Source organism: Taudactylus pleione, unplaced genomic scaffold (assembly GCF_031769625.1).
Source record: "Taudactylus pleione unplaced genomic scaffold, aTauple2 ptg000202l, whole genome shotgun sequence".
Lineage (NCBI taxonomy): Eukaryota > Metazoa > Chordata > Amphibia > Anura > Myobatrachidae > Taudactylus > Taudactylus pleione.
Window position 1 is genome coordinate 15,429,709 of NW_028284604.1, and position 25,315 is coordinate 15,455,023.

Here is a 25,315-nt window from a genome sequence, read left to right on the forward strand (position 1 = left end):
CCTTCTACGAAATTGGAAGCAAATGTGTTCAAACTCAGAATTAGCCCCATTATTTTTCTAGGAAATTAAATGAAAGGAAACGTAAGTTAAATATTCACTGAAGTACCAGGGAAAAAAATTCTTCAATAAGACAAGTGAATCTTGTGGTTTTATAAAAAATAATAAATCAAAGCACCATAAATAGCTGAAAAATAAAATGGAGAACATGAAAAAAATATCACACTCAAACAGCTAGGCAGGGGTAATGTCTATCAGAACAGGTGCCATCTTTACACGCTACAAAAACCTTCCAGGGAGTGATACTGTAGCCTAAGGCCGGGTACACATCAAAACGACGTGGTTCCAAGGCCAACGGGATGACCGATGTAACAATACGCCGGTCGTCCATACACGCATGAACTATCGTTCACGGCCGCATTTAGAATGCATGCCATCTGCCGGAGGGTCGTCACATCTGATGTGAAGAATCTGAGTGACCTCATCTTTGAAGCTGATCAACTTCACTGGATTTATGGCAAGATGACATCCTCAATGTACTTTTAGAGATTAACATTAACAGACACTGGCCTTTCCAGAGAACCAACCAGCTGTTTTGTGCGGATATCACTTACAAACTAGAGGAAGATGTTCTTCTAAGCAGAACCCTTTGAAGTTCCTCACACCCACTGGCCACAGCCAGGTACCCCATCGGGAAGGCAACTGAATGGATGCTTAAAGTGTAACGGGTTTGTTAGTCACTTCCTGATGTCCCACAGCTTCATGATATATTACTAAAAAGGTAGCCCTATGAATGGACTATCCCATAAAAAAGAATGTAGCTATTACCCCTGCAGAGCAATTTTCCATCTAGGATGACCCTGGTCAGCAAATGGGAAGGGCCCTGGAGGTCAAACAGTGGTGACATACATGTGGATATAGCAAATGGCAGCCCCCTAGCTGTCTCCTTCACAACTTGGTGACCATTCAAATCTGCAGCAAGAACCCCACTGGTTGAGCTCTCGTTGCCTGACAATTTCGTACCTTAGGACAGGTGCTGACAAGTCATGGTAGGCAGAGGATTTGGGGTGGTTATAGCCCCAGTTGTTAGCTTTGCAGACACCTTTGTCATGTATCATTAGACGCTTGGTTACCCAGCTATTCCCTGTGCTTCGACACTTGTTGACCCAGTTCCCCTTACTCCCAAAGTTCTGTTACAGGCTCATTAGGATTTCTGCAAGGTGTGTGCCCGAGGCACATTCTCTGCACCACACTTCAGGGTGTTTTGAAAGGCAGGCACTTCAAACAGCAGGTACCCTTTGGACAGAAGTAGTTTTAAGTATTTGCAAAAGACTACTGTGACTATTATCAGAGCCTCAAAGCAGTCCTCACCAGGACAGCAAGTTTTCAGAAGAGCTACACCCCAGCACCAGATGAATGATGCTTTGCTTCAAGAAATTTGCCAAACACATTGTGAAATGCTGGAAAATAGGAAGTTACAATATATGATGAATATGCCTTTATGTAATTTTTGCCAGGCTTTGTGTATAGAACATTTTGATAAACAAACTCAACATTATTGCAAATTATGATGATAGGTTGTCAATGAATGCAATGTTAACGTTACAGTTTTCCCTGTAACAAAGAACAAATTTCTTGAAATACTGTATGCCGAGACAGTTAAACTCTTAACATTTAAATATGAAATAAGCCCACTCCCTAATACCTAAGACCCATGTATCATTCATCCAATCATCATAAATTGGCAAGAGAACAGACAGTTTCCAATAATTGACACATATTTAAGGATCCACAGAGACAGTACCAATGAAATCAGTACTTGGAGGTCTGATGCAGTGGTAGGCTGAAAAAAAAAAAAAGTCTTTCAACTTGAATACGGCGATACTTTTCCGCCTGGCGAAATGACGTCATCGGCGAAACTTTTTCGCCGATTTCGGCTTTTCGCTCCAAATTGAATAATAATGCGATGCGACGCTACTAGGATGCACCAGGAGACTCTGTTGATTTTCTTGGGGGTTTTAACCGAAAATAACAGAAAAGGCCTTAATAAAAACCAAAACTGGAATCCCTCCATAAACTGCAGCAGAGTTAGATGTATTTATGTTTGCAATATATTTCAGATAATTTCCACTATAAATATGGTAATTTGTATAAATTCACTATACATAAAAACGGAGTGTAAAAAGCGTAGTTAGTTGACAATTGTTTTTGTAGCTTTCTAACATTTTCAAATAATTGCAATAAAAAGTCCAGTACCTCTGGACTCAGGAATTGTTGTTCGCAGTTCAATAGGGTTGTGTACAGAATTCTACAAGTCCAGGAGATTGGGCCGTGAGGGGGGACCGAGTTGAGGGTCCGTTGGGGGTGATTCCACACTATTACAACAGTAACTCTCCTTGCGCGTAATTGAATTGATCCCAATAAAGTTGTTGTAATATGCTCTGTGTAGCTTCCTCAAATTTCTATTTATTACAGCAAATCAAGCAGCAAATTATTGTGACCAACTACTGAAATAAAGCTAAATTTACTTGACCAGTAAAAGATGGGTATTTACCTTTCTTCACCAAAACGTCGACCAATTAAGACCTTGTATTTGTCTTCAGGGAGGCAAGCTGCCAAAAGGGGCACTGTCCGAAGTACTCTACTCTCCTAAAAAAACCAGAAGAAATTGAAACAAGTAATTAACATTTTTAATTAACATGTCAGAATATGCCAATATAGAACCTAGGGGCTGATTCAGCAGTGCACGCAAGTGCAACGCTGAACGTAGATTCCCAATTATTGGGAATCTGCGTGTGTGCGGGACCCATTGTGCCAGTGTGCAGAATAGGTCTTGTGCAACCGCACACATCCCCTTTGATGCCTCTGCCTGATTGAAAGGTAGAGGCATTTAAGGGCGTTGCGGGGGCGGCCGGCATTCCGGGAAAGAAGCACCTATTCACACAATATTTCCTATTAATGAGGTTACATTTCCCTAAACATGAGCACATGCCATATCTAAGCTATACCAGCAGGAACGGTGTGCCTAGAATTATGAGCTGCCACTATTTCACATCTACTATATAAAAGCGAAAATTTGTCCTTCTTTCTTTCTATACAAATCCACAGTTTACAAGTGAAGATCGTGAAATTTTACAAACGAGCGTATTAAAACACGGCGGAGGCAACTAAAAAAATTTGAAATCGAAATTAATTACTGTTATTTTTTAATTAATGAAAAACCTTTTTGCAAAGCATTCGCCCTCTACAGGTTAGGTACGGAATTACAAAAGGATTTAGCTTATCTACTATTTTTTCTTTTCTATCTTCTCTACTAAATCAAAATTAATTCCTGATAATTTGTAATTAATTAAAAAACACCATTTTTGCATAGCATTCGCCCTCTACAGGTCAGGTACAGAATTAGAAAAGGAATACACTTATCTACTATTTTTTCTTTTCTATCTTCTGTACTATATAAAAACGAAACTGTGGCCTTCTGTCTTTCTATACAAATCCACAGTTTACAAGCGAAACTCGTGAAATTTTACATACGAGCGTATTAAAACACAGTGGAGGCAACTAAAAAATTTTTAAAAAGAAATTAAATTACTGTTAATTTTTAATTAATAACTAAAACTTTTGCTGGACGCTCACTGTGGAGCCTCACGGCATATGGGTAGGGCCTCGGAGCAAGCGTTTTGTGTTGTCATGTTTTGTCATGATCTTAATGTTTATTATCGAATAGAGCTTTAGCAGACTTTGCGAGCTTTCTCAGCTATCTGACTATACCAAATTACGCAACAACATTGAATTCTTTCTTCAAACTGTGTCAAAATGATGACTGTGCAAGGACCCTACTGTACTGTGAGCTGCCAAAATATTACACATGGAAAGCTTCTCGAAAGTTTTTATGCACAGAAAACAGGGAGTCGCTGTAGATGGTCATCCTGGTATCAGAGCAACAGAAGCTCTTGGCCGTGTTTACACTGTAAATCCTACAAATTTTGATTGCTTCTATCTCCAAAGTTTGCTTTACACTGTTACAGGTCCTACTTCCTTCGAAGACTTTAGGACTGTTGATGGGGAAGTTTGTCACACTTTTCGTGAGGCCTGCCTAAGGAGAGGTTGGTTGGAGGATGATGTATAAACAAACATAATTAAAATCCTGAGCAATGCCGGGTACTCCAGCTAGTTCCTTATATAAACCACTATAAACATCTCTATATGATATGTAGACATTAAAATACATATATTGCAATTTGTAAGCACTATTAGTTCTAAAAAAATATATAAAATTGGATCAAGAAAATATGCTATTCTTATTATTTCCCTTTATTTTACTATGACCAAAGCTTGCTGTCTGAGAGGACCCCTCTATACTTATACTACTGTGGGTGTCAATTAACAAGACTTTTGAGTCAACCATTTCTGACATGTGGCTTGTGATCCATTTATTTCTTCATCGTCATCATTTATTTGTAAGGTGAGACAAAACTCTGCATCGGTGGACAGTGAGTTACAGATCATACAAAAAGTACAGAGAAAGTTTATAACAGAGGTGCAAAAGTGAGAAAAACGTTAGTGGCAGGGCTGGCCCCAGGCCCACTAGCAGCCTGTGCAAGAAAATTGGAGCACCCCTCTCCCCCCAACAATATCCATCATTAGCACAGCTATTATTATGAAGAGAAAAATTGGCCACCGCAGGAAAAAATAAACAAACATTAGTTGTCCCAGTCTGCCACAAAAGACTAACGTGTCACTAGCACTACAGAGGAGAAGAGTTCCCAGTCCCTTAGCCACGGAGGGCACTCGCACCTGCAGCTGCTGCAGCAGAGCAGCCTCAGTGAGGTACTACATGCAGAGCACTATGTGGGCAGAATGATATGTGGTGGCACGACCTAGTAAGATGACCTATTAAGTCACACCGCCACATTGCATTAGGTCATAGTCCAGGCTGCGTCCAAGTCGCCTGGATGAGCCTAACTGCCATTTGCAGTTGTGACTCCTAATGGCGGTGTTGCCAACAGCTGGATCTGCAGTTGCCGCCAGTCTTCATCAGTCAGGGACACCTGCAGCGGCCATGCTGTCCCCCTATGGGTTGGCGTCCCGATCAGTAGGAACGTCCCTCAAAACGGCTCCGTCGTGCGCATGCGCAAGACCCGGCTGGCGACGGGCAATCCATCGCTCCGGGTCTCACACCAAAGGGGGTGAGCTGTCTATGTTCAGTGACAGCTCGCCCCGTTTGGCGGGCGGGCCGAGGGGGTAGCTGCCCAAACGGAGGCGTTCCCGAGGGAACGCTTGCCGTTTGGGGGTGGCCCCACTGACATCACGAGTGATGTCAGTGGAGAGCTTCTGGATCTGTTAGAGCCAAAAGCTCTCTGGGGCTTGCGATGAATGAGACCCTACCACAAGGGTCTCGTCGCAAGCCCGATAGTCGCGATGGTCTTGACCATCGCGACCATCATCATGGCCGCTCGCTATAGCTGTGGGTGGTCACCCACAGCTATGCAAGTGGCCAGGAGGCCGCACGAAAAAAAAATAAAAAATAGCGCCCATATTCAGAGCGTCCGGCTCTGAATCAGGGCCTATGTTCAGTTTGCGTCTACCTCTCTTATACCTGGAATATATTCAAAAGGAATTTCTGATGTAAAAAAAATTGGTTAGGCTCATCAATAAAGGAAAGCAAGAAACAACCTTGTGTATAATATTTTTAGCAAACAAAATTTGAACAATGATTGCACCCAGAATAGATTAAAGATAACAGGCATCTATATTATAACAGACACTTCTGGGTTGCAAGACATAGGGGTCGATGCATAGTTAAATGTTAGTCAGCTGTGATGACTAACATGTATCAGAATGGACAGCCGATTAAGGCTAATTCCTCATTTTGGATTTAAAAAGAACTGATATATTTATTATATAATATTACAAGCACCCTACCATGTAGACACGGGCAAATTCACTACTGTTTAAAACTATATATTGTCCGTATCCGTATACATAGTAACTTCTCCCTTTCTGGACAGTGACACTTTAAACACCTTTTGACTATTTCTTTGTCACAGCTCATGAGAATCTCTGATATTCTCCTTAATTTTATTTCACAATATTGTAGTGACTTTGGGATGGATGAATAAGGAGATAATGTACATTCTATCAGGGACATTTATATATGTAACATAATTAATTACATATGTGACATCAATTTTTTCTAATACTAGGACCTCATAGGATATACTTACCCTGTTTTGTCAATCATAGGTACCACACTGGCAGGGATTGACTATCTGTCTTTAAATTTAATATCCTTGTGAGATATACTATATTTAAGACAACTTAGAATAGTTGGTGTTTGTCCCTCAGTATACAGACACCCTAATATAATAACCTCATTTCAGCTATTAAGCTATATAAGGAGGAATATATATTTAAGGATATTAGCATACAGTTAACATTGGTCACACTATTTTATTTTTTCAATTATTATTTCCTTACATTTTCGCGATATTTTATAACAATATAATAAAAGTTATATTTTATATTTTTCAAAAGGTAAAGGGAGACAGGCAGTGGAGGCCCCAGTGCTGGTTTCATGTAAATCCTGTCTGGCCAGTTTGTCCCCTCAGGATATTATAAAGGATGGTTTGTGTGTTGTCTGTTATAAAGAGTCACCTCACCTGCCTCTGAACAAGAGCCATGTTGGGTGTCTTCCTTGTCTCAGGTAATGAAGCAATTTGTGGATCGTATGGCTACTCCCATGCTGCCTCCTTGTATGGGGTGTTAAAAGCATGCTATGTTTGCACCCACTATACATCCTTCCTGGAGGGATGTTTATGGCCATTCTAGTCAGAGTATAGCACAGTCGACTGTTGAAAACAGACCAGTAATTACTAAGGCACCTAAATGCAACTTATCTTTCCATTAGTCTGCTCAGCATATGGATTTAGACGCATCATCAGAGGAATTAGAGTTCTTCTCCAGGGTCTAGCTCGGGAGAGGAGGACCAGCCGTCCACGATGGATGTTCCTTCTTTGGTGAGGGCGGTTAAATGAATCCCAGATATTAGGATTATGAACCAGCCCCTAGTGAAAAGGCTCCAGTGTTTAAACACTGAAAGGTGGGCAAAACGGAGTTTCCTAAACCCGAGCAGCTCACTGAGCTTATAGAAGAGGCATGGGGTAAACCCGGATAAACGGTTTTATGTGAATAAAAGATTAACATCGTTGTATCCTTTCCCAGCTTCTGAAGGATGCACACACAACGCACTTGGTCAGAAAAGCTACATTGCCTATTCAGCATATTCGCTTTAGGATTCTACAGATAGAAAAATGAAACCTATCTTAAGGAAATATTGTTATAATCAGGAGCTGTTAATCATCCAGCTATGGCTGGAGCCTGGGTAGCCAAAGCTGTTGAGGAATGGACGGGTCCATTGGAAGACACTCTTCCAGATGCTAACAGAGAACAGATGATGTATATCTCTCACATACGGGAAGCGGCCTCCTATTTGGGAGGAGCTGCAGTAGATACTGGAATTTTAGCTTCTAAAGCATCAGCAGCTTCATCAGTGGCGCGCAGGGTCCTTTGGTTAAGATCCTGGAAAGCTGATACAGGATCAAAGAAGGATCTGGAATCCGTACCTTTCTATGGAATTATACTTTTTGAGCAGAGTTAGATAAGATAATAGCTACTCTGACAGCTTCAAAGTCTGCAGGTCTGCCATCTATAGTAACAATAAAATCTAGGCAGTTTTCTTTTCGTTCCTTTTGTCCTAAGGGACGATAAAAGGAACAGTCTTCCTCCAAGCCGTCTAGCTTTGCAGGACATCCAGGTGATAAACTAAGAGGTCTGGGCCGGCCATACATCCAGCTTCTAAGCCAGACGACAAACCTTCGGCCTGATGGGGCGGGCCTCCTCCAGGGAGATCCCAGGGTGGGAGGTAGACTTCTTCAATTTGTGGATTACTGGCATCAAACAACAACAGATGCCTGGGCCCGAGAAGTGGTCTCTCAGGGGTATGCCCTCACTTTCCGGAGGCATCCTCACCAGAAGAATTATTTTGGCAATGGAGCCTGGGAATTTTATGGTTTCCCTGGACATTCAGGATGCGTATCTGCATGATCCTAATAGGCCATCCCACCAACAATTTCTACGGTTTGCTGTCCTACAACAATAATACCAATGGGCCTATCAACGGCCCCCCGGGTATTTACTAAGACAATGGTAGTTATGACGGCCTATCTCAGGCATCAGGGAATCAGAATACTTCCATACAGTATCTGGACGATCTTCTGATATTGGCCCAAACTCCATTTGTTTTACACCATCTTCAAAAGACCATTGCCTGCCTACAACAGCACGTCTGGATCATCAATTGGAAGAAATCCTCTCTTTCTCCACAACAGCAGACGGTACATCTGGAAGCACTTCAGGATTCTCAGGTACAAGATTGCATCTCTATCACTGCGAGTATGCAAACTGCTACGCAAGCGAAGGGTATCCATTCTATCAACGATGCAGGTCTTGGGATTAAAGGGATCCAATTTCGACATGGTGGGGCATGCGCAGAATCATTCCAGGCCTCTGGAAAGATTGATTCTCTCCAGATGGAACAGACAGAGTGTCACGGCCAGGGTATTTCAGCATGGCGCTAGGCGAGTGTTACCTGTGAGGTCACTGTGGCGCGGGCTGTCTGGTGGCGGAGCTGGTGTCTGGCGGGGGCTTTGGCTGCGCACGTTGTTGTGGGGGCCTGTTGTCACTCTGCGCTGGTAAGGCCTGGCGGAATCTCCATTCCGTTTGGCATTGGCGCCGCCATCTTGCCTTCTGGCCATGTGATGCGGCTGGCCAATCCTGGTGAGTCACATGTTCCCTCCGGCCAGTAACAGCACGGCATGGGGTATTTAGGAAGGGTCAGTGCCTTCCTTCTTTGCCAGTGCAACGTGTATCTCAGCCTAGCTGAGAGGGAGTTCTCTGTGCTTATCCTGTTCCTGTGAATTCGCTGTCTGCCAGTCTGCCTGTCAGCTCTTAGCTCCCACTGGACTACCCCGCTTCCTCCATCACCCTTGCCAATACCTGAGTGCCTGAGTCTGCTGACATCCTGCACCTCAGTTCACTACCTGCATGCCTGGCTTGATTATTTTCAGTTCACTACCTGCATACCTGGTTTGATTATTTTCAGTTTCACTACCTGCACACCTGGACAGCTCTAATTGTTTCTACTTGGATATTAACCCTTTTACTCCCACCACAGAATTCTTGTGCACATCTATATATTCCAGGACTTTTATTTACTGCCACATTATATGTCTACTCAAGCACTTATTAAAAATCCTAGTTTTATTTTCAAATCTGCTTCTGTGATCGCTCCTGCTACCACCCCGGGTCCACAAACAACCCAGAACATAACAGTTTGCACTGGCCCCATGGAGCCGGCCACGGATCAGGAGTCAGGAGTGTATTTGTTCCGGTGCATTTCTGGTCGTTTAGAAAATCTGGAAAACATGCAGCATCAGATGGCTCAATTTCTGCAAGAGATGTCCAAGCGACAGGATAGTTTGCAAACTTCCTTTTCTACCCCTGAAGTACCAGCATCTACATCCGCATCAGCGTCTGGGAATACAGGAGGCAGATCATCTCCCCGCTTACATCTTCCTTTACCAAATAAATTTGACGGCAATCCTAAACTCTGCCGAGGATTCCTAAATCAGTGTGACATACATTTTACCCTGCAGCCTGACGACTTTCTAACTGCAAGAACTAAAGTGGCTTATATAGTCTCTCTGTTATCCGGCCAGGCCTTGGAATGGGCTTCCCCACTCTGGGAGCGCTCAGATCCGCTGCTGGATAATTATGCAGGCTTTGTGTCATCCTTCAGGAGGATTTTCGATTAACCTGGGCGTACTGTATCAGCATCATCAAACATCATGACACTGAGACAAGGGGTCCGTCCTGTCAGTCAATATGCCGTGCAATTTCAAATTTTAGCATCAGAGCTCAAATGGAATGAGGAAGCCCTCACCTCGACCTTCTGGCATGGGTTGTCAGACCGACTAAAGGATGATCTAGTCACTCGAGAGCTTCCTAATAATCTGAACGACATGATTTCGTTGTGTATCAAAGCTGACCTACGCTTCAGGGAACGTCAGGCTAAAAAAAACAGAACTGACCGGCAAAGGTCATTTACCCCCTCCATTTCTACCCGTCCCATTCCTTCTCCTACTGAAGAGGAGCCTATGCAGGTGAATCATACACACCTCTCCAAAGAAGAACGTCAGAGAAGAATGCAAAAGAACCTCTGTCTGTACTGCGGAGAGTCCGGTCACCTGCTGATCTCCTGCCCCCATAAACCGGGAAATGCCAAATCCTAACTGACCCTGGAGACATCAAGTTAGGAGTTATGAACCCGTCACCAAAAATTAAAGGTTTCACGATTGCCCTAGCCTTGGATCTTAAACCCAAACCTGTCTTTGCTACTGCTCTACTCGACTCGGGAGCAGCCGGAAATTTCATAACGTCTAGTTTCATAGATAAATTTCAGATTCCTTGTTTGTCTCTCAACCATGCCATCTCTCTGACCTCTATAGACGTACGCCCTCTAACTAACGGGATAGTCACCAAAGAGACTCAACCAGTATTGGTCCGAATTGGGGCACTTCATTCTGAGTCCTTAAAACTCCTGGTGATATCAGAGGCCTCTCAAGAAATTGTTCTTGGTCTACCCTGGTTACGTCAACATAATCCCAGGATTGATTGGAGTTCTATGCAGATTATGTCATGGGGTATGGACTGTCAGAAATCCTGTCTTCCAAAAATTCGACCTGTGAGAAAGACAGTTCCATTAGTTTCTTCTGCCATTCCCAAGGAATATCAGATGTTCGCCGACGTTTTCTCTGAACAACAAGCAAATATCTTACCCCCTCATAGGGAATGGGACTGTCCAATTGAATTCCTACATAATAAGATACCACCTCGTGGTCGTACCTATCCGCTGTCCTTGCCTGAGACTCAAGCCATGACCGAATACATCCGGGACAACCTGGCAAAGGGGTTCATTCGCCCCTCTACTTCACCTGCCGGAGCTGGGTTTTTCTTCGTTGGCAAGAAGGACGGTGGTCTAAGACCATGTATCGATTATCGAGGCCTTAATGACATTACTGTAAAGAATCGATACCCTCTTCCCCTGATTACTGAGTTGTTTGATAGGGTCAAGGGCTCTGTCATTTTTTCTAAATTAGATCTGAGAGGGGCTTACAACCTCATTCGTATCCGAGCTGGCGACGAATGGAAGACAGCTTTTAATACCAGAGATGGACATTTCGAGTATTTAGTAATGACTTTTGGATTGTGTAACGCATCTGCTGTCTTTCAAAGTTTCGTTAATGAGATTTTCCGGGATCGTTTATATGTTTCGGTTGTTGTCTATCTGGATGACATACTGATTTTTTCACCCTCTGTGGCTAAACATCAAGAACATGTTAAAGAAGTTCTGACCCGTTTGAGAGAAAACCACCTTTACTGCAAACTGGAGAAGTGCATCTTTGGAGTGCCCAGTGTACCTTTTCTCGGCTATGTAATATCTGGCTCCAGTTTAGAAATGGACCCCAAGAAGGTACAAGCAATTCTGGATTGGACCCGACCTCAGACACTGAAGGCCATCCAGAGATTTTGGGCTTCGCCAATTATTATAGACGCTTCATTAAGGGATTTTCTACACTGCTGGCTCCCATTACAGCCTTGACCCGCAAAGGTGCTAATCCTGCCCAATGGTCACCTGAGGCAGAGTCTGCCTTTCATCTTCTAAAACAGGCCTTTATCTCAGCACCAGTTCTTCGACAACCAGATCTGGACAGGCCTTTTTTGTTGGAAGTAGACGCATCATCTGAAGCTGTGGGAGCAGTCTTGTCTCAACGTTATGAGGACAACCAAGTCCATCCGTGTGGGTTCTTTTCTAAAAAATTCTCACCTGTCGAAAGGAACTACGCCATAGGTGAGCAAGAACTACTAGCTGTAAAGTTGGCGTTGAAGGAATGGAGATATTTGCTAGCAGGCGCCAAGTTTCCATTTACTGTATTTACGGACTATAGAAATCTCCTATTTCTCAAAAACCTCCAATGTGTGAGTCCTCGTTTGGCCCGCTGGGCAATATTCTTTGCCAGGTTTCAGTTCACCCTGACCTTCCGGTCTGGAGCACTTAATCAGAAGGCTGATGCCCTATCGAGATCTCTCCTCTGTGATGATCAATCTGAAAATCAAAGCAATACCCCTGTCTTGGAATCAAGAGTTGTCGCCGCATTACAACTTCAGCCTCCAACGGGAAAATCATTTGTGGCCCCGGAATTAAGGAAGCAGCTTCTCACTTGGGCACATTCCTCTCGCTTCACATGGCACTCAGGCACTCGGAAGACCTTGGAGTTCCTGAAAAGACACTATTGGTGGCCTTCTATGAAGGCAGATATAATGGAGTTCATCTCTTCCTGCTCCTCCTGTGCCCAGCATAAATCATCACGACAAGCTCCAGCTGGGGAATTGCTTCCATTACCTACTCCATCACGTCCATGGACGCATCTCTCCATGGATTTCGTCACAGACCTGCCAGTCTCTCAAGGTTTCAACACTATCTGGGTTGTAATAGACCGATTTTCTAAGATGGTCCACTATAAACCGTTGAAGTTACCTTCTGCCCCTGACCTGGCACAGTTGTTTGTCCAACACATATTTCGTCTACATGGCCTTCCTGCTGAAATTGTCTCTGACCGTGGTGTGCAGTTTACTGCAAAATTCTGGAGGGCTTTGTGTTCTGTTCTTCAAGGGAAGTTAAACTTTTCCTCGGCCTACCATCCGCAAAGCAACGGCTCCACCGAGAGAGTTAATCAAGATCTAGAGACTTTCTTAAGAATTTTTATGTCATCTTCCCAGGACAATTGGGCTGCCTTGCTGCCGTGGGCTGAGTTCGCACATAATGCTTCCTACCACTCGTCAACTAACCAAACGCCATTTCAGGTTGTATATGGCCTTCATCCTCGTGTTCCAGAATTCCGAAGCCTGCCTGTTTTCGATGTTCCGGCCGTGGAGGACACGGTGCAGAATTTTGCTGCCATCTGGACTCAAGTACGGTCTGATTTGTTGAAGGCATCCTCTCGCTATAAGACCCAGGCCTATTTTTTATTTTTCATCAGAATCGAGCTGTTCCTCATACAAGGGAGGGTAACCTTCCTAGGGTAGTGTCCCGTTTTCATGTAAATAAAGCAACTGTTGATCCAGCTTTTCAGGCTCCAGACCTCTCTGTAGGTGAAGCTGCCCTGGATGTAGTTCGCGCTCTCCATATATACAGTATGTGGAGCGTACAAACTCTGTTAGAAAATCAGATGCTTTTTGTATTATATGGTTTTCACAAACGAGGATGGACAGCTAACAAGCAGACCCTGGCTCAATGGTTACGTATGACTACCTCTCAGGTGTACACACAGGCTGATCTCCCTGTCACAAACACGGTGACAGCACATTCTACTAGATCTTTAGGGCCTTAGTGGGCATTTAGTTGTGTTGCCTCTGCTGAACAATTGTGCAAGGCAGCCACGTGGTCTTCTGTCCACACTTTTCTTAGGTTTTACACCTTTGATACTTTTGCCTCTCAGGATGTTTCCTTTGGGCGACAAGTTCTCCTTTCTGTTCAGGAGCGTCCCCCACCCTTAGGGGGAACTGCTTTAGGACATCTCCATGGTATTCCTGTGGATCCCTATGGCCCCTGAAGAAGAAAATAAGAGTTATGGTAGACTTACCATTGATAACTCTTTCTTTGAGGTCCGTAGGGCACCCACCCTGATGCACCTGGCTGCATTGGGTATTTTTTATTTCGGTCACGGATTCCCTCATCTTGTGAGAGAGTGCTTCTGGTGTACGAATGTTCCTCCTCTTTCCTTCTACTGCCTTGCTTGTTTACAAAACTGAAGGCCTAGAGCTGGGGGTGGGGTATATATGGGGGAAGACCCGAGGCATCCTGGGAGCTGAAAGCTTTAACTGTTTGGTGCCTCGATCTCTCCAACCACATTACCCCATGGTATCCCTGTGGACCTCGAAGAAAAAGAGTTATCAATGGTAAGTCTACCATAACTCTCATTTTCATAGACTTAGTCATAGTCAGTCTGCAAATGCACCACCCTATCCCTCATGCACAAGATCATTACTACGCATATACACAATCCTGCTAAGCTTGCAAGTCCATTGACATGTGCCTTACTGAACTTCACCTATGTGCAAATGCCTTGTTACCAACTAGTTACGCCCACTTCAGAGGCAAAGGAGACGCAAATGAGTTGTGTTTGACTTTGCATTGCCCATATTAGCTTTCTTTCCACTTCAAAACATGTAACATGTCTAGTGTAAAAACATGGAGGATATATCCGTAAAAACAACTTGCTTACAAGACTGCATCAGACCCATTATCCCTATAGTGTGCAATTCTTACTGCTGCAAATTGCAGACAAAGAAAAGTGTGTTGTACACAGAGGAAGAACCATCCTGACCTGGAGAAAAGACGAGAGAATAATATAACCTCTACCTGTACTTACCTATAATACCAGGCTGGTGACAGCCAATGACTCTAGCTATACAATGACTGTGGATGTGACATATTAAATTGTCCTGCGCTTGATGTTTGGGCAGGTACCCGCCTTGCCAATAATCCATCTCTGTATGTGCATAGCTTTTTGTACAACATAGTAGCACAAATAAGTAATTTTTCTTATAAATAAAGTAAGCTAGGGGTTATTCCATATAAATGAAATACCAATCTGAACTCTGAGGCGACACAGTTGCTATTTAGGCATGTATATACACCAGAATGTTGGGAATGCAATATACAATATATTAAGTGAGTATTCTCAGTATCCATCTAATATATTATCTTAAGATAGGGATACATATGATATTGTAGGAACACAGTTCTACACAACTATGTACAGAAATACTATACTATAGGCCTATATTTTTATCACTTAACGTACTTACCGTATATACTCAAGTATAAGCCGAGTTTTTCAGCACATTTTTTGTGCTGAAAAAGCACCCCCTCGGCTTATAGTTGAGTGATGCCAGCATGGTACGCAGCTGAGTAGCGTACCATGCGGGCAGCGGTGCAGACTGTGTCACTGTGACACAGACTGCACCGCATGTGTAGCGCTGACCGGACGGAGTTCGGTCAGCACTACACACTGCCAAACACACAGCCACCGTAGCCGTCAGCTATGTGTTTGTTGTAATCAGCAGCCGATGAGAGTCTGTCAGAGTCTCATTGGCTGCTGCTGCTCCCACTGCGGGAGCCATCTTCCGGCTCCCGCAGTGGGTAATGGGAGAGACGTCGTCATGACGACGTCTCTCCCATAATGCAAAGCGGCCAGAGGAGCCAGTAGCAGCGTCGGGACCAGGAGCGGGGTTTCAGGTAAGTGGTTTTTTTTTTTTATTACATCTCTCTCTACCGGGGGGGCTACTACTGGGGGCAGTACCAGGGGGGGGATTACTACTGGGGGCACTACCAGGGAGGGTATTAATACTAGGGGCACTACCTGGGGGGGATATTGCTACTGGGGGCACTACCAGGGGGGTATTACTACTGGGGGCACTACCAGGGGATGTATTACTACTGGGGGCACTAACAGAGGGGGAATATTACTACTGGGGGCAGTACCAGGGGGGGATTACTACTGGGGCAGTACCAGGGGGGTATTAATACTGGGGGCACTACCAGAGGGGAATATTGCTACTGGGGGTACTACCAGGGAGGGGGTGCTACTGGGGGCACTACCAGGGGTTTTATTACTACTGGGGGCACTACCAGAGGGGTAATATTACTACTGGGGGCAGAACCAGGGAGTGATTACTATCAGTAGCTGCTTTCCCACCCTAGGCTTATACTAGAGTCAGTACGTTTTCCCAGTTTTTAGTGGTAAAATTAGGTACCTCAGCTTATATTCGGGTCGACTTATACTCGAGTATATATGGTATATTAAGAGATGCCTTAGTGAGCAGTTTTCAAATGGTGTGCTGCAAATAATTCCTAGATTTGTTGCGACAGCAGCGCTAAACATACAGTAAGCATCTTCCCTAAACACTAGCCAGACAAATCACATTGACAAGATGGTGGTGCATGAGATATAGGAGCGGGAGTAAGTAGGAGCCTGCCACACACAATCTGAGGGGAGCGGAGAGCCCCTAGGTGAGTAGCAGTGAGGTGATCTGAGTGGCATGTGCACACACATAATGTGAACTGGAGGCACTGAAATTAGAAAATCGCAGCTTCAAAATAACCGATGGTGTGCCTTGAAAATTTTTGCTTCTTTTTCAGCTTACCGTGAGTTTAAAAAGGTTGAAAATAACTACCCTAGAGAAACATAAAGTACCAGAGTGATAATAAAATTACCTATTTATGTGTAATAAAAGATTTCTTTATAGGCCAGATATGCTGTCATACCTTTTTTTGTAGGGGAAAAAAATAAGAGTTATGGTAGACTTACCTTTGTTAACTTTTTTTCTTCTAAGTCCATAGGGATACCATGGGGAAACGTGATTGGAGAGATCCAGGCACCAAAACAGTTAAGGTTTCAGCTCCCAGGATGCCTCAGGTCCTCCTCCACATATGCCCCGGCTCTGGCCACAGCATTCAGTTTTGTTAACAAGTCCAAAGCAGGAGAAGGAAAGGGGAGAAGAAAGGAAAATGTACAGTAGAAACACACAAGATAAGGGAATCCAAGAAAAAATTACCCAATGCAGCCAGGTGCGTCAGGGTGGGTGCCCTGCGGACCCTATAGACCTCAAAGAAAGAGAATTAACAAAGGTAAGTCTACCATAATTCTTATTTTCTTCTTTAGGGTCCATAGGGGGTCCACAGTGATACCATGGGGATGTTCTAAAGCAGTTCCCGTAAGGTTGGGGATGCTCCTGAGCACAAAAGAGAACCTGCCGCCCAAAGGAAGCATCGTGAGAAGCAAAAGTGTGAAAAGAGTATAACCTAAGAATGGTGTGGACAGAAGACCACATGGCTACCTTGCACAATTGTTCAGCAGAGGCACCATAACGAAAAGCCCATGATGGTCCCACAGACAGGGTAGAATGTGCTGTCGCCGTGTTTGGAACAGGGAGATCAGCCTGCATGTAAGCCTGAGAGAAAGTCATAAGCAATCATCGAGCCAGAGTTCGTTTGTTAGACGGCCAGCCTCGTTTCTGAAAACCACATAACACAAAAAGAGCGTCTTATTTTCCAAAAGAGTTTGTACGACCAACATTGATACGGAGAGCACAAACCACATCCAGGTAGACTTCACTTACAGAAAGGTCAGAAGACTGGAAAGCTGGAACCAAAATCTCTTCATTCACATGAAAATGGGACACTACCTTAGGAAGGTAACCACCCCCCCCAGAGCACCAAGAGAGCGCTGCCAAATCAGGGACTCTGGGTGCAGAGGAGATAGCGAGGAGAAAGTGTCTTCAACCACTTCAAATTTACTGAGTCCAGAGGTTCAAATGGGGGAGCCTGTAACCCCTTGAGAACCAAAGACAAATCCCACGGTGCCACCGGTGGGACAAAGGGTGGCTGAACTCGGAGAACACCCTGAGAAATAATTCTAACATCCGGCAGAAAAGCGATCCTTCGTTGGAACCAAACTGACAGTGCAGACACCTGTACTCTCAGGATGGCCAGGCGGAGACCAAGGTCTAACCCAGCTTGGAGGAAAGAAATTACCCGGGAAACCCAAACACCTTAGAGTCATACTTTCTGTGGGAACACCACTGACCAAAAGAGTGCCAAACTCTGTAATAGATGCGGGCAGAAGGCTTTTGTGCCCTAAGCATCGTCTGAATCACAAGACTGGAGAAACCTTTAGCTCTTGGAAGATTGAAGTGCCATGCCGTCATAGACAAACTAGGTAGGTCCGGATGCAGGCAGTGGATAGATTCCGTAATGTCGGTGAACTGCTGCTATATGGTGAATAATACAGTCCATGGATGGAGAAAATCTAAAGGGATGATATAAAAGAAACCTTTATATGACCATCACAACACACCTCACTGTGAGTTGGGGTACGCCCACTTTTCTACCTATTATTATTCATGTGCTCTGACTGTTTGACATAGAAGATTAAGAAACCTTTATATGTGGTTTATACTCCGTTGTTAACGTGAGTACGGTATGTGGCTGATATACTGGATATCTGAAGTAGGGAACTGTTAAATCCCCGTACCTATTTTAAGAAGTGCTACACCATTGATTTTTTCTTTTTCATTTTTCACTTTCCTGAATATCACCAGTGATTCATTCCACTACTCTGAGGATTGGGACACTCTTCGACTGATAGAGCGGGAGTTCCATATCTATTTACGCTACTGTTTGAAGTAAATTGGAAATAAGTGACTATGATTTATACATCTTTTTAGGTTGATTTATTATAACTACATTTATATAATTTTCAGAATATACATTGTCTATTAGCTGTGTGCAGTTAGAGGGTTGCTTGATTTTTGTTTTCTGGTGAACTAATGGCGCCAGGGCCAAGCAGGAGCTACTAGTATTACTGTGCTGCCTTCCTGCTTGAATTTCCTGAGAACCCTTGGCAGAAGGGAAATCGACGGAAAGAGGTACGCCAGCTTAAAGTCCCACCTCACTGTCAGCTCGTCCATGAAAACAGCTGAGGGATCTCTGGTCCTGGACCAATACCTGGGGACCTTTTGGTTGTGACGTGAGACCATGAGGTCTACGTTTGGTAGGCCCCATTTGTTCACCAGGAGTTGAAAAAACCCCGGGTGGAGAGCCCACTCTCCGGCCTGTATATCCTGACAAGTTAGGAAGTCCGCTTCCCAGATGAGGACTCCCGGGATGAATATTGCCGATATAGCCGGAAGATGACGTTCTGCCCAGATCAGAATGTTTGTCACTTTCCTCCCTGATGATTGAGATAGGCTACTGCTGTCACGTCATCGGACTGGATCTGGACCGGCCTGCCTTGGAGTAGGTCCTGTGCCAGGATGAGCGCTTTGTATACTGCACGAAGCTCCAGGATGTTTATGGGCAGGTGACTTACCTGATTTGTCCATCTTCCCTGAAAGGTATGATGACCTGTCATCGCCCCCCATCTGCGAAGACTGGCATCCATGTCTAAGAGCATCCAGTTTGTAGTCCACAATGGGTGACCCTTGTTCAGATGAGACTTTTGTAGCCACCACAAGAGAGAACTATAGACAAAAGATTATGATCCTTTAACAGGTGCGCATATAAAAACCTAAAGCCTATTTCACCATTCCAAAAAAAGGAGCTTCACCACACTCCAAATAAAGTAACCAACAATCAAAAAGTATTTTTAGAACAGATGTTCGGTGCTGGTTTAAAACATATCAATACCCAATGATACTTAGACCCCTTAAGTGTTGCCTTGATGTAATAGTTGATGTCCGCCTTTTTGTCCCTTCGAGCTTCAGCTCATATGAGGTAAGTTTTCACAATATAGAAAAAAGAAGGACAAAAAGAATGGCACAATCAGGGTCTATTGCACATAAATGAAGTAAAAAAGATAGTCGCAAAAAATCCATATAAGGTGTGTTATCGTAGCGTACCCCACTCACATACAGAATGAGTTATATAAACATGTAAAGGTATCTTTATTGTTCCCTTCCGTCCAAGACAATTTCCCCAGAAGATACTCCAAAAGGCTTTACACAATATGGTAGTGCATACCTTCACTCACAATTAATTTGAGTTCTTTATTCTCATCAAGGTTTCTTTGTCTTTTCAAAAAGATTTTTCCACCATCCAAAGAATTCGTCCTCCCCTCATATAGGCATTTAACATATAAAGGAAGAGGGAACGAACCATGTATCAGAAGATATTTATTAAAGAAAATAATTAAAATTAAAAAACAATGGAATGATTTTCCTTGTAAAATCAAATATTGGACAAAAGTAGGTATAAAAATAGACTCAAGTACAGTATAGTTGGATATCCGGATTATCCCCCCACCACTGACTCAAATCAAGTATGTCCAAGATGAAAAAAATACAGGCATAAATCAGTCCATACCATGTCCATAAAAGTCCCTCCACCAACGCGTTTCGATCAGCAATAGTGATCTTTTTCAAGGTGCATGGGACTTCAAGAATCAGTTGAGCTCTAAATACCCTCCGCAATGAGGCCAAATATTCCCAGCTTTGAAAAAGCCCTGTAACCTGTATAAGTCATTGCTATATGGGTCCGCACTACATGTGTGATTCTTGCATTCAGGTCGCGGCCGTGACTCTTCCACGTGGTTCCGGCAACGTCAACTTCCGATTCCCTTCTGGAAGTGATGTTACCGGCGTCTAAGAGAACGGACTTCCTTCTTCCAAAGCCATCCCCTTGTCCTCCTCGTGCGTGTAGTCATATGGTCGCGAGGTCGCGTAATGTTGCCCAAACAGTCGGGCAAAACAGTCCTCATTGGCTACAGGAAAATGGCTGGCTGAAATGTTCTTTTAAAAGTCCGTTCTTCTAAAAAGTTTAAAAGTCCATCAAGTTGTTATGGCTGTAGATAATAAATCATCAATGATTAAAATATGATATCTACCACATATTGTATACAGCCATACATAAAAATATAATTTTTTATACTCATAACTCTTAAAAAAACAAAAATAAACCTATAAAAGTGCCAAAGATATATAGAATTTTTAAAATCATAAAAGATCACCCTTATAAAAAATTCACATTGGTGACAATAAAAAATATAAAAAATAGAGACTCCAAACAAATGGAACATAAAAGATTAAAATGCACAAATTTTTTTTTAGAAAGGGCTTAAAATTTAAAGAAAAACGGGGGCATAAAATACGCACCAACCTAATTTCATATAGTTTAAAGGAACCATTTAACCTCAAAATCTTCATTGAAACCCATGGGTGAAAGTGTTTGGAAATTAAATATATATTTCATCTCCTCTTTTGCCAGAAGAGACTTAGTGTCTTTATATCTTTTTGAATTTTTTACTGCTTTCATCCCATAAAAACCTATTATACCTTCTGTAGAACTTTGATGTTCTTTTTTAAAATGTGCAGACAGGGAGTGGGATTCTAAACCTTTCGTATATTCCTCAAATGTTCCCCAATCCTTATTTTCAACTGTCTGGATGTTAGTCCAATGTAAAATGTTTCACATTTGCACTGGATAGCATATATTACATTTTGTGTATTACACGTTATAAAATCTTTTACATGGTTTTTAATCCCGGTAATCTCAATGTCAAGAATTTTCTTATCCTCGTATGATTTCTTTATGTTCCCGCATCCTATGCATAAACTGCACCTATAGAAACCTATTGATTTTATCTGTATATTCTGTATATCATTTCCTAATGTGCACTCTTCACTAATTCAGTTTTCAAGTTGGAAGCCTTCCTGTATATATGTATGGGTTTTGTGGGTATATATTCCCCTATAAATGGATCTTTTTTTATTATGGACCAATGTTTTTCAAAGATTTTTTTAACTTCTCTATATTGAGAGGTATAATTCGGAATAAATGCCCATTGATATTTACTATCCTTTTGAGGTTTTGGTTTAGAAATCAAGAGGTCATTCCTGTCTGTACCTACAGTGGCATCTAAACCTTTCATAATTATATCATCTTTATATCCACGCTTTCTAAAACAGTCTTTCATTTTAGAGGTTAACCACTGAAAGTGATGACAGCTGTCCGCATTCAAATAGGACATAGAATCTGTCTGTTTTTTTATAAGTTTTGGTTTGAATAATTCCATTCTCGACATAAACTGTAACATCCAAAAAATTAATCAGTTCAGTCTGAACATCAAAAGTTAAAACAATGCCTTTGTCATTGTTATTTAAAAACCTACAAAACTCATCTAAAATGGATCTTTCTCCCTGCCAGATAAAAAATATGTCGTCTATGTAATGGGACCAGGAGACCAGGCCTGCACCGAATGGGTTGATGCTCCACACCATGTTTTCTTCCCATAAACCCATAAAAATGTTGGCATAACTCGATGCAAACCTGGTGCCCATTGCAGTCCCTCTCTGTTGTACATAGATGTCATCCTTGAATAAAAAATTATTATGTCGTAAAATAAAATCAATACCCTTTAATAAAAATGTCTGTAGGTCTTCTTCTAAATTGGATCTATTCAAGAAGGCCGTGACTCCTTCTATACCATCCTCATGTCTGATGATGGTATATAGTGAGCTCACGTCTGCACTTACCATTATAAAATTATTGTCCCATTCTACTTCTTTTAGTTTATTCAAAAAAAGCACCAGTATCTCTAAGATGTGATTTATTAGATGATGCTAAAGGCTGTAGATAAAAATCTATGAATGCTGAAAGGTTGGCTGTGATGGAATTCATTCGCGAAACAATCAGTCGACCTGGGGGTTTAATGGGATTTTTATGTACCTTTGGGAGAATATACAATACCGGTACCGTTGGAGTCTCATTATACAGAAATTTCAATTCTGTATCTTTCAAGGTGCCATTTGCTCACATATACACCTATTAAATCCTTTAGTTCTTTTTGAAAACAATCAGTCGGGTCCTTTCGTAATTTTTTTATAAGTGTTTGTATCATTCAAAAGCGTCCACACCTCTGTTTCATAGTCCTCTATATTTAAAAGAACTACTCCCCCCCTTATCGGCTGGTTTGATAATTAAATTTTTATCCTTTTTTAGGTCTTTAATGGCCAATCTTTCTTTATAATTTAAATTAAATGTCATTTTTTTAGTCTTAATTTCCTTTATGTCCCCTAAGACCTGAGTTTCAAAAGTTTTTAAAAAACTCCCCTTCATATGTGTTGGGAAGAATACTGATTTAGGTCTGAATCTGGACGTGGTTCCGTCCTCCACCTGTCCTACAGTATCCTCACCTTCTTTCTCAATAAAAAAATTTTTAACCGTTAATTTGCAGATAAACTTTTGTACATCTACAAACAACTCAAATTCATTTATCTTAGTTGAGGGGGCATAATTCAAACCTTTACTTAAAAGTGATGTCTCATGACTATTCAGAACATGTGAACTTAAATTAAAAATCTTAACTGTTCCATCATTGTCTTCTCTATCTTTGGATTCATGTGTATCCCTAGATAAAGCGGTACATTTTTTCTTTAACCTATTCCTTCGCTTGAGGTTTCCCCAGGGTTTCTTTTTCCCTCCTCTTTTTCCTCTCGATTTTTTCTTAATGTTTAATCTCGATATCTTTGTTTCCGTCTCATCCCTAAAAAAAGATCTTTAGAAGTGGATGCATATGAATCCGAAAGCGGGTCAAACCTATTTTCTAAAGGAGTCTCATAATTACTATCATAATTTCTATCTCTAAAACTTCTTTTATTGTATAAGTTGTTAGAATTAAAATGGTCATTTCTCCATTTTCCCACTCTTTCCCAACCATTATCCTGATTGTATTCATTCCTATATTTCCTACCCCTATCCTGATATGTTTTCTCATAATGTCTTATGGGGGTATGATAACTTTTATGTAAAATAGTAGGGACGGTCCTATTCGCGCTTTTGTAAAGCGTTCTGTCCTTTTTTCATCCCTAGTTTGAGAATTCCAATATGGTTCTTTCGATGGGAATGCATGTTTTTTAGTTCTTAAAAGTTTACTGTTTCTCATATGGACTGTGTATGATATTATCCTTGTCCCTATTGAATTTTTTTAATTTTCTGTCTCTAAGGCTATTTTCCAATCTCATAATTTTTGATTCTCTCTCTATTTCCCTTTCCCTACATTCAGGTTGGTCCTTGAATGGTAATGCCAGTGATTTGTTTATCTCTATATCATTTTCTAATTTTCTCAAATCTTTCCTTCTCTCTTCGATAATCAGGTTCATAAGGGAAAAAGAGCATTCTCTAACGATTGTATCCCATTTATCCTTAAACTGCTCTGTTGCAGTAATGAAAGAGGATCTCTTCTCTATTTTTAGGCCTTTAGGTATTAGTTGGTGGGCCATATATTTTTCCAAAACTGCTACCTCCCACCAGATTTTACATTCTTTAAGGAGAATGTAAAATCTTTTGTCTATAGTTGTCTTTTGTTCACTACTTTGATTCTTTTGAGGTTGTTTCGCTGCATAAATGTTCTCGTTTACAGAGTCCAGACCGAAAAGACTGGAAACTCTATTTGAATTAGAAGATAAGAATGAGAATTTACAAGATAGTGATGTAGGCATTATCCTGGATAGTTTGGAAAAAGACCTCCTTAAAGAATGTAAAAACCTTCTCAATCTTAAAGAGTAAACACCAACACATAAAACAGGCAATATACACAGAAACACCTCATGACTTAATCTTCATGTTTACCTTTGTATTTCGATTCAAAACCTTCAGTTCTATTGAGATGAGCGCTAAAAGAAAAACGTGGTCTCTGTGGTATCATGTTATGAATGGTGGACGACCAAAAAAAAGCGCAATTGAAAAAGCGTTAACCCCAATGTATTTCTACTTCAGGGTCCATAGGGTATCCACAGGATAACTTGGGGGTATAGGTGTGACGTCAGTCGCAGGGCACCAAAGAGTTAAGCTTTCAGCCTCCCAGGATGCACTAGGTCCCCCTCCTATACCCCGCCCCCGGGCCAAGGCACCCCAGTTTAGTTTGGTGCCCGGCCGGAGTCGGGTGCACCTGTTGGAGTGGGGGCTAGAAGAGCCCCTGAAGCTTTTTCTTCATGCAGCTGTGGCTGCACATCTGGATGAACAGCATGGACAGTCAGTCCTGACGTCCATGCTGTCTTCCCTACACCCCGCCGGTACCAGAACGCCGGTACTGATCCGGGGATACTGGTGGGCGTCTGGGGTCACAGCTAGCGGTGACCCCAGATGTTCCGGACCATGGCCGGATTCAAGGGGGACAGAGGTAAGCAGCGGGGTCCCGCGGTGGGTCCCCGCTGATCACATGGTCCTAAGTCCCCAGGCAGGGGGCTCCCTGGGGACTGGCTGCAGCGTGGAGCCAGGCGACCAACCTGCGCTTCCACTACCCCCTGGGACAGCGGACCGCAGCAGAGCGGTAGCGCTGCGGCGTCCCAGGGGTTAAATGCATGCCAGGGGAGCGCGCCTTCCCTGTCTCACAGCCGGCGCCTCCCCCGCTGCACACAGCCCTCTCTGCACTGTGCTGACTGGTCTTGTGTCAGCGCTCCTCCCCCAGGCCAGCTTCTCTCTGCTCCTCGGCGGCCATCTTCTCTGCAACGCATGGTGAACGCTGCTGGAAGTCTGGAAGGAAGCATCGTGGTCTGGGTCCCCCCGCATACCTCTCCTCCGCTGTGGCTCAGGTCTGTGTATGCAGCGCTGTGTCCTACCAGGCCCTGTGTCTGTGTA

The 25,315-nt window shown here is 42.8% G+C and overlaps 1 protein-coding gene across 2 annotated transcripts in view; it reads right to left on the reverse strand.

Moving 5' to 3' along the window:
- Window positions 1–25,315, reverse strand: part of DTWD2 (DTW motif tRNA-uridine aminocarboxypropyltransferase 2) — a 383,675-nt gene that overhangs the window by 158,003 nt on the left and 200,357 nt on the right. For both annotated transcript variants that reach the window (XM_088477730.1, XM_088477731.1), the window contains one exon: window positions 2,552–2,646. In XM_088477730.1, coding sequence (XP_088333856.1) covers window positions 2,552–2,646 — 95 coding nt within the window. The remainder of the gene's footprint in view (window positions 1–2,551; window positions 2,647–25,315) is intronic.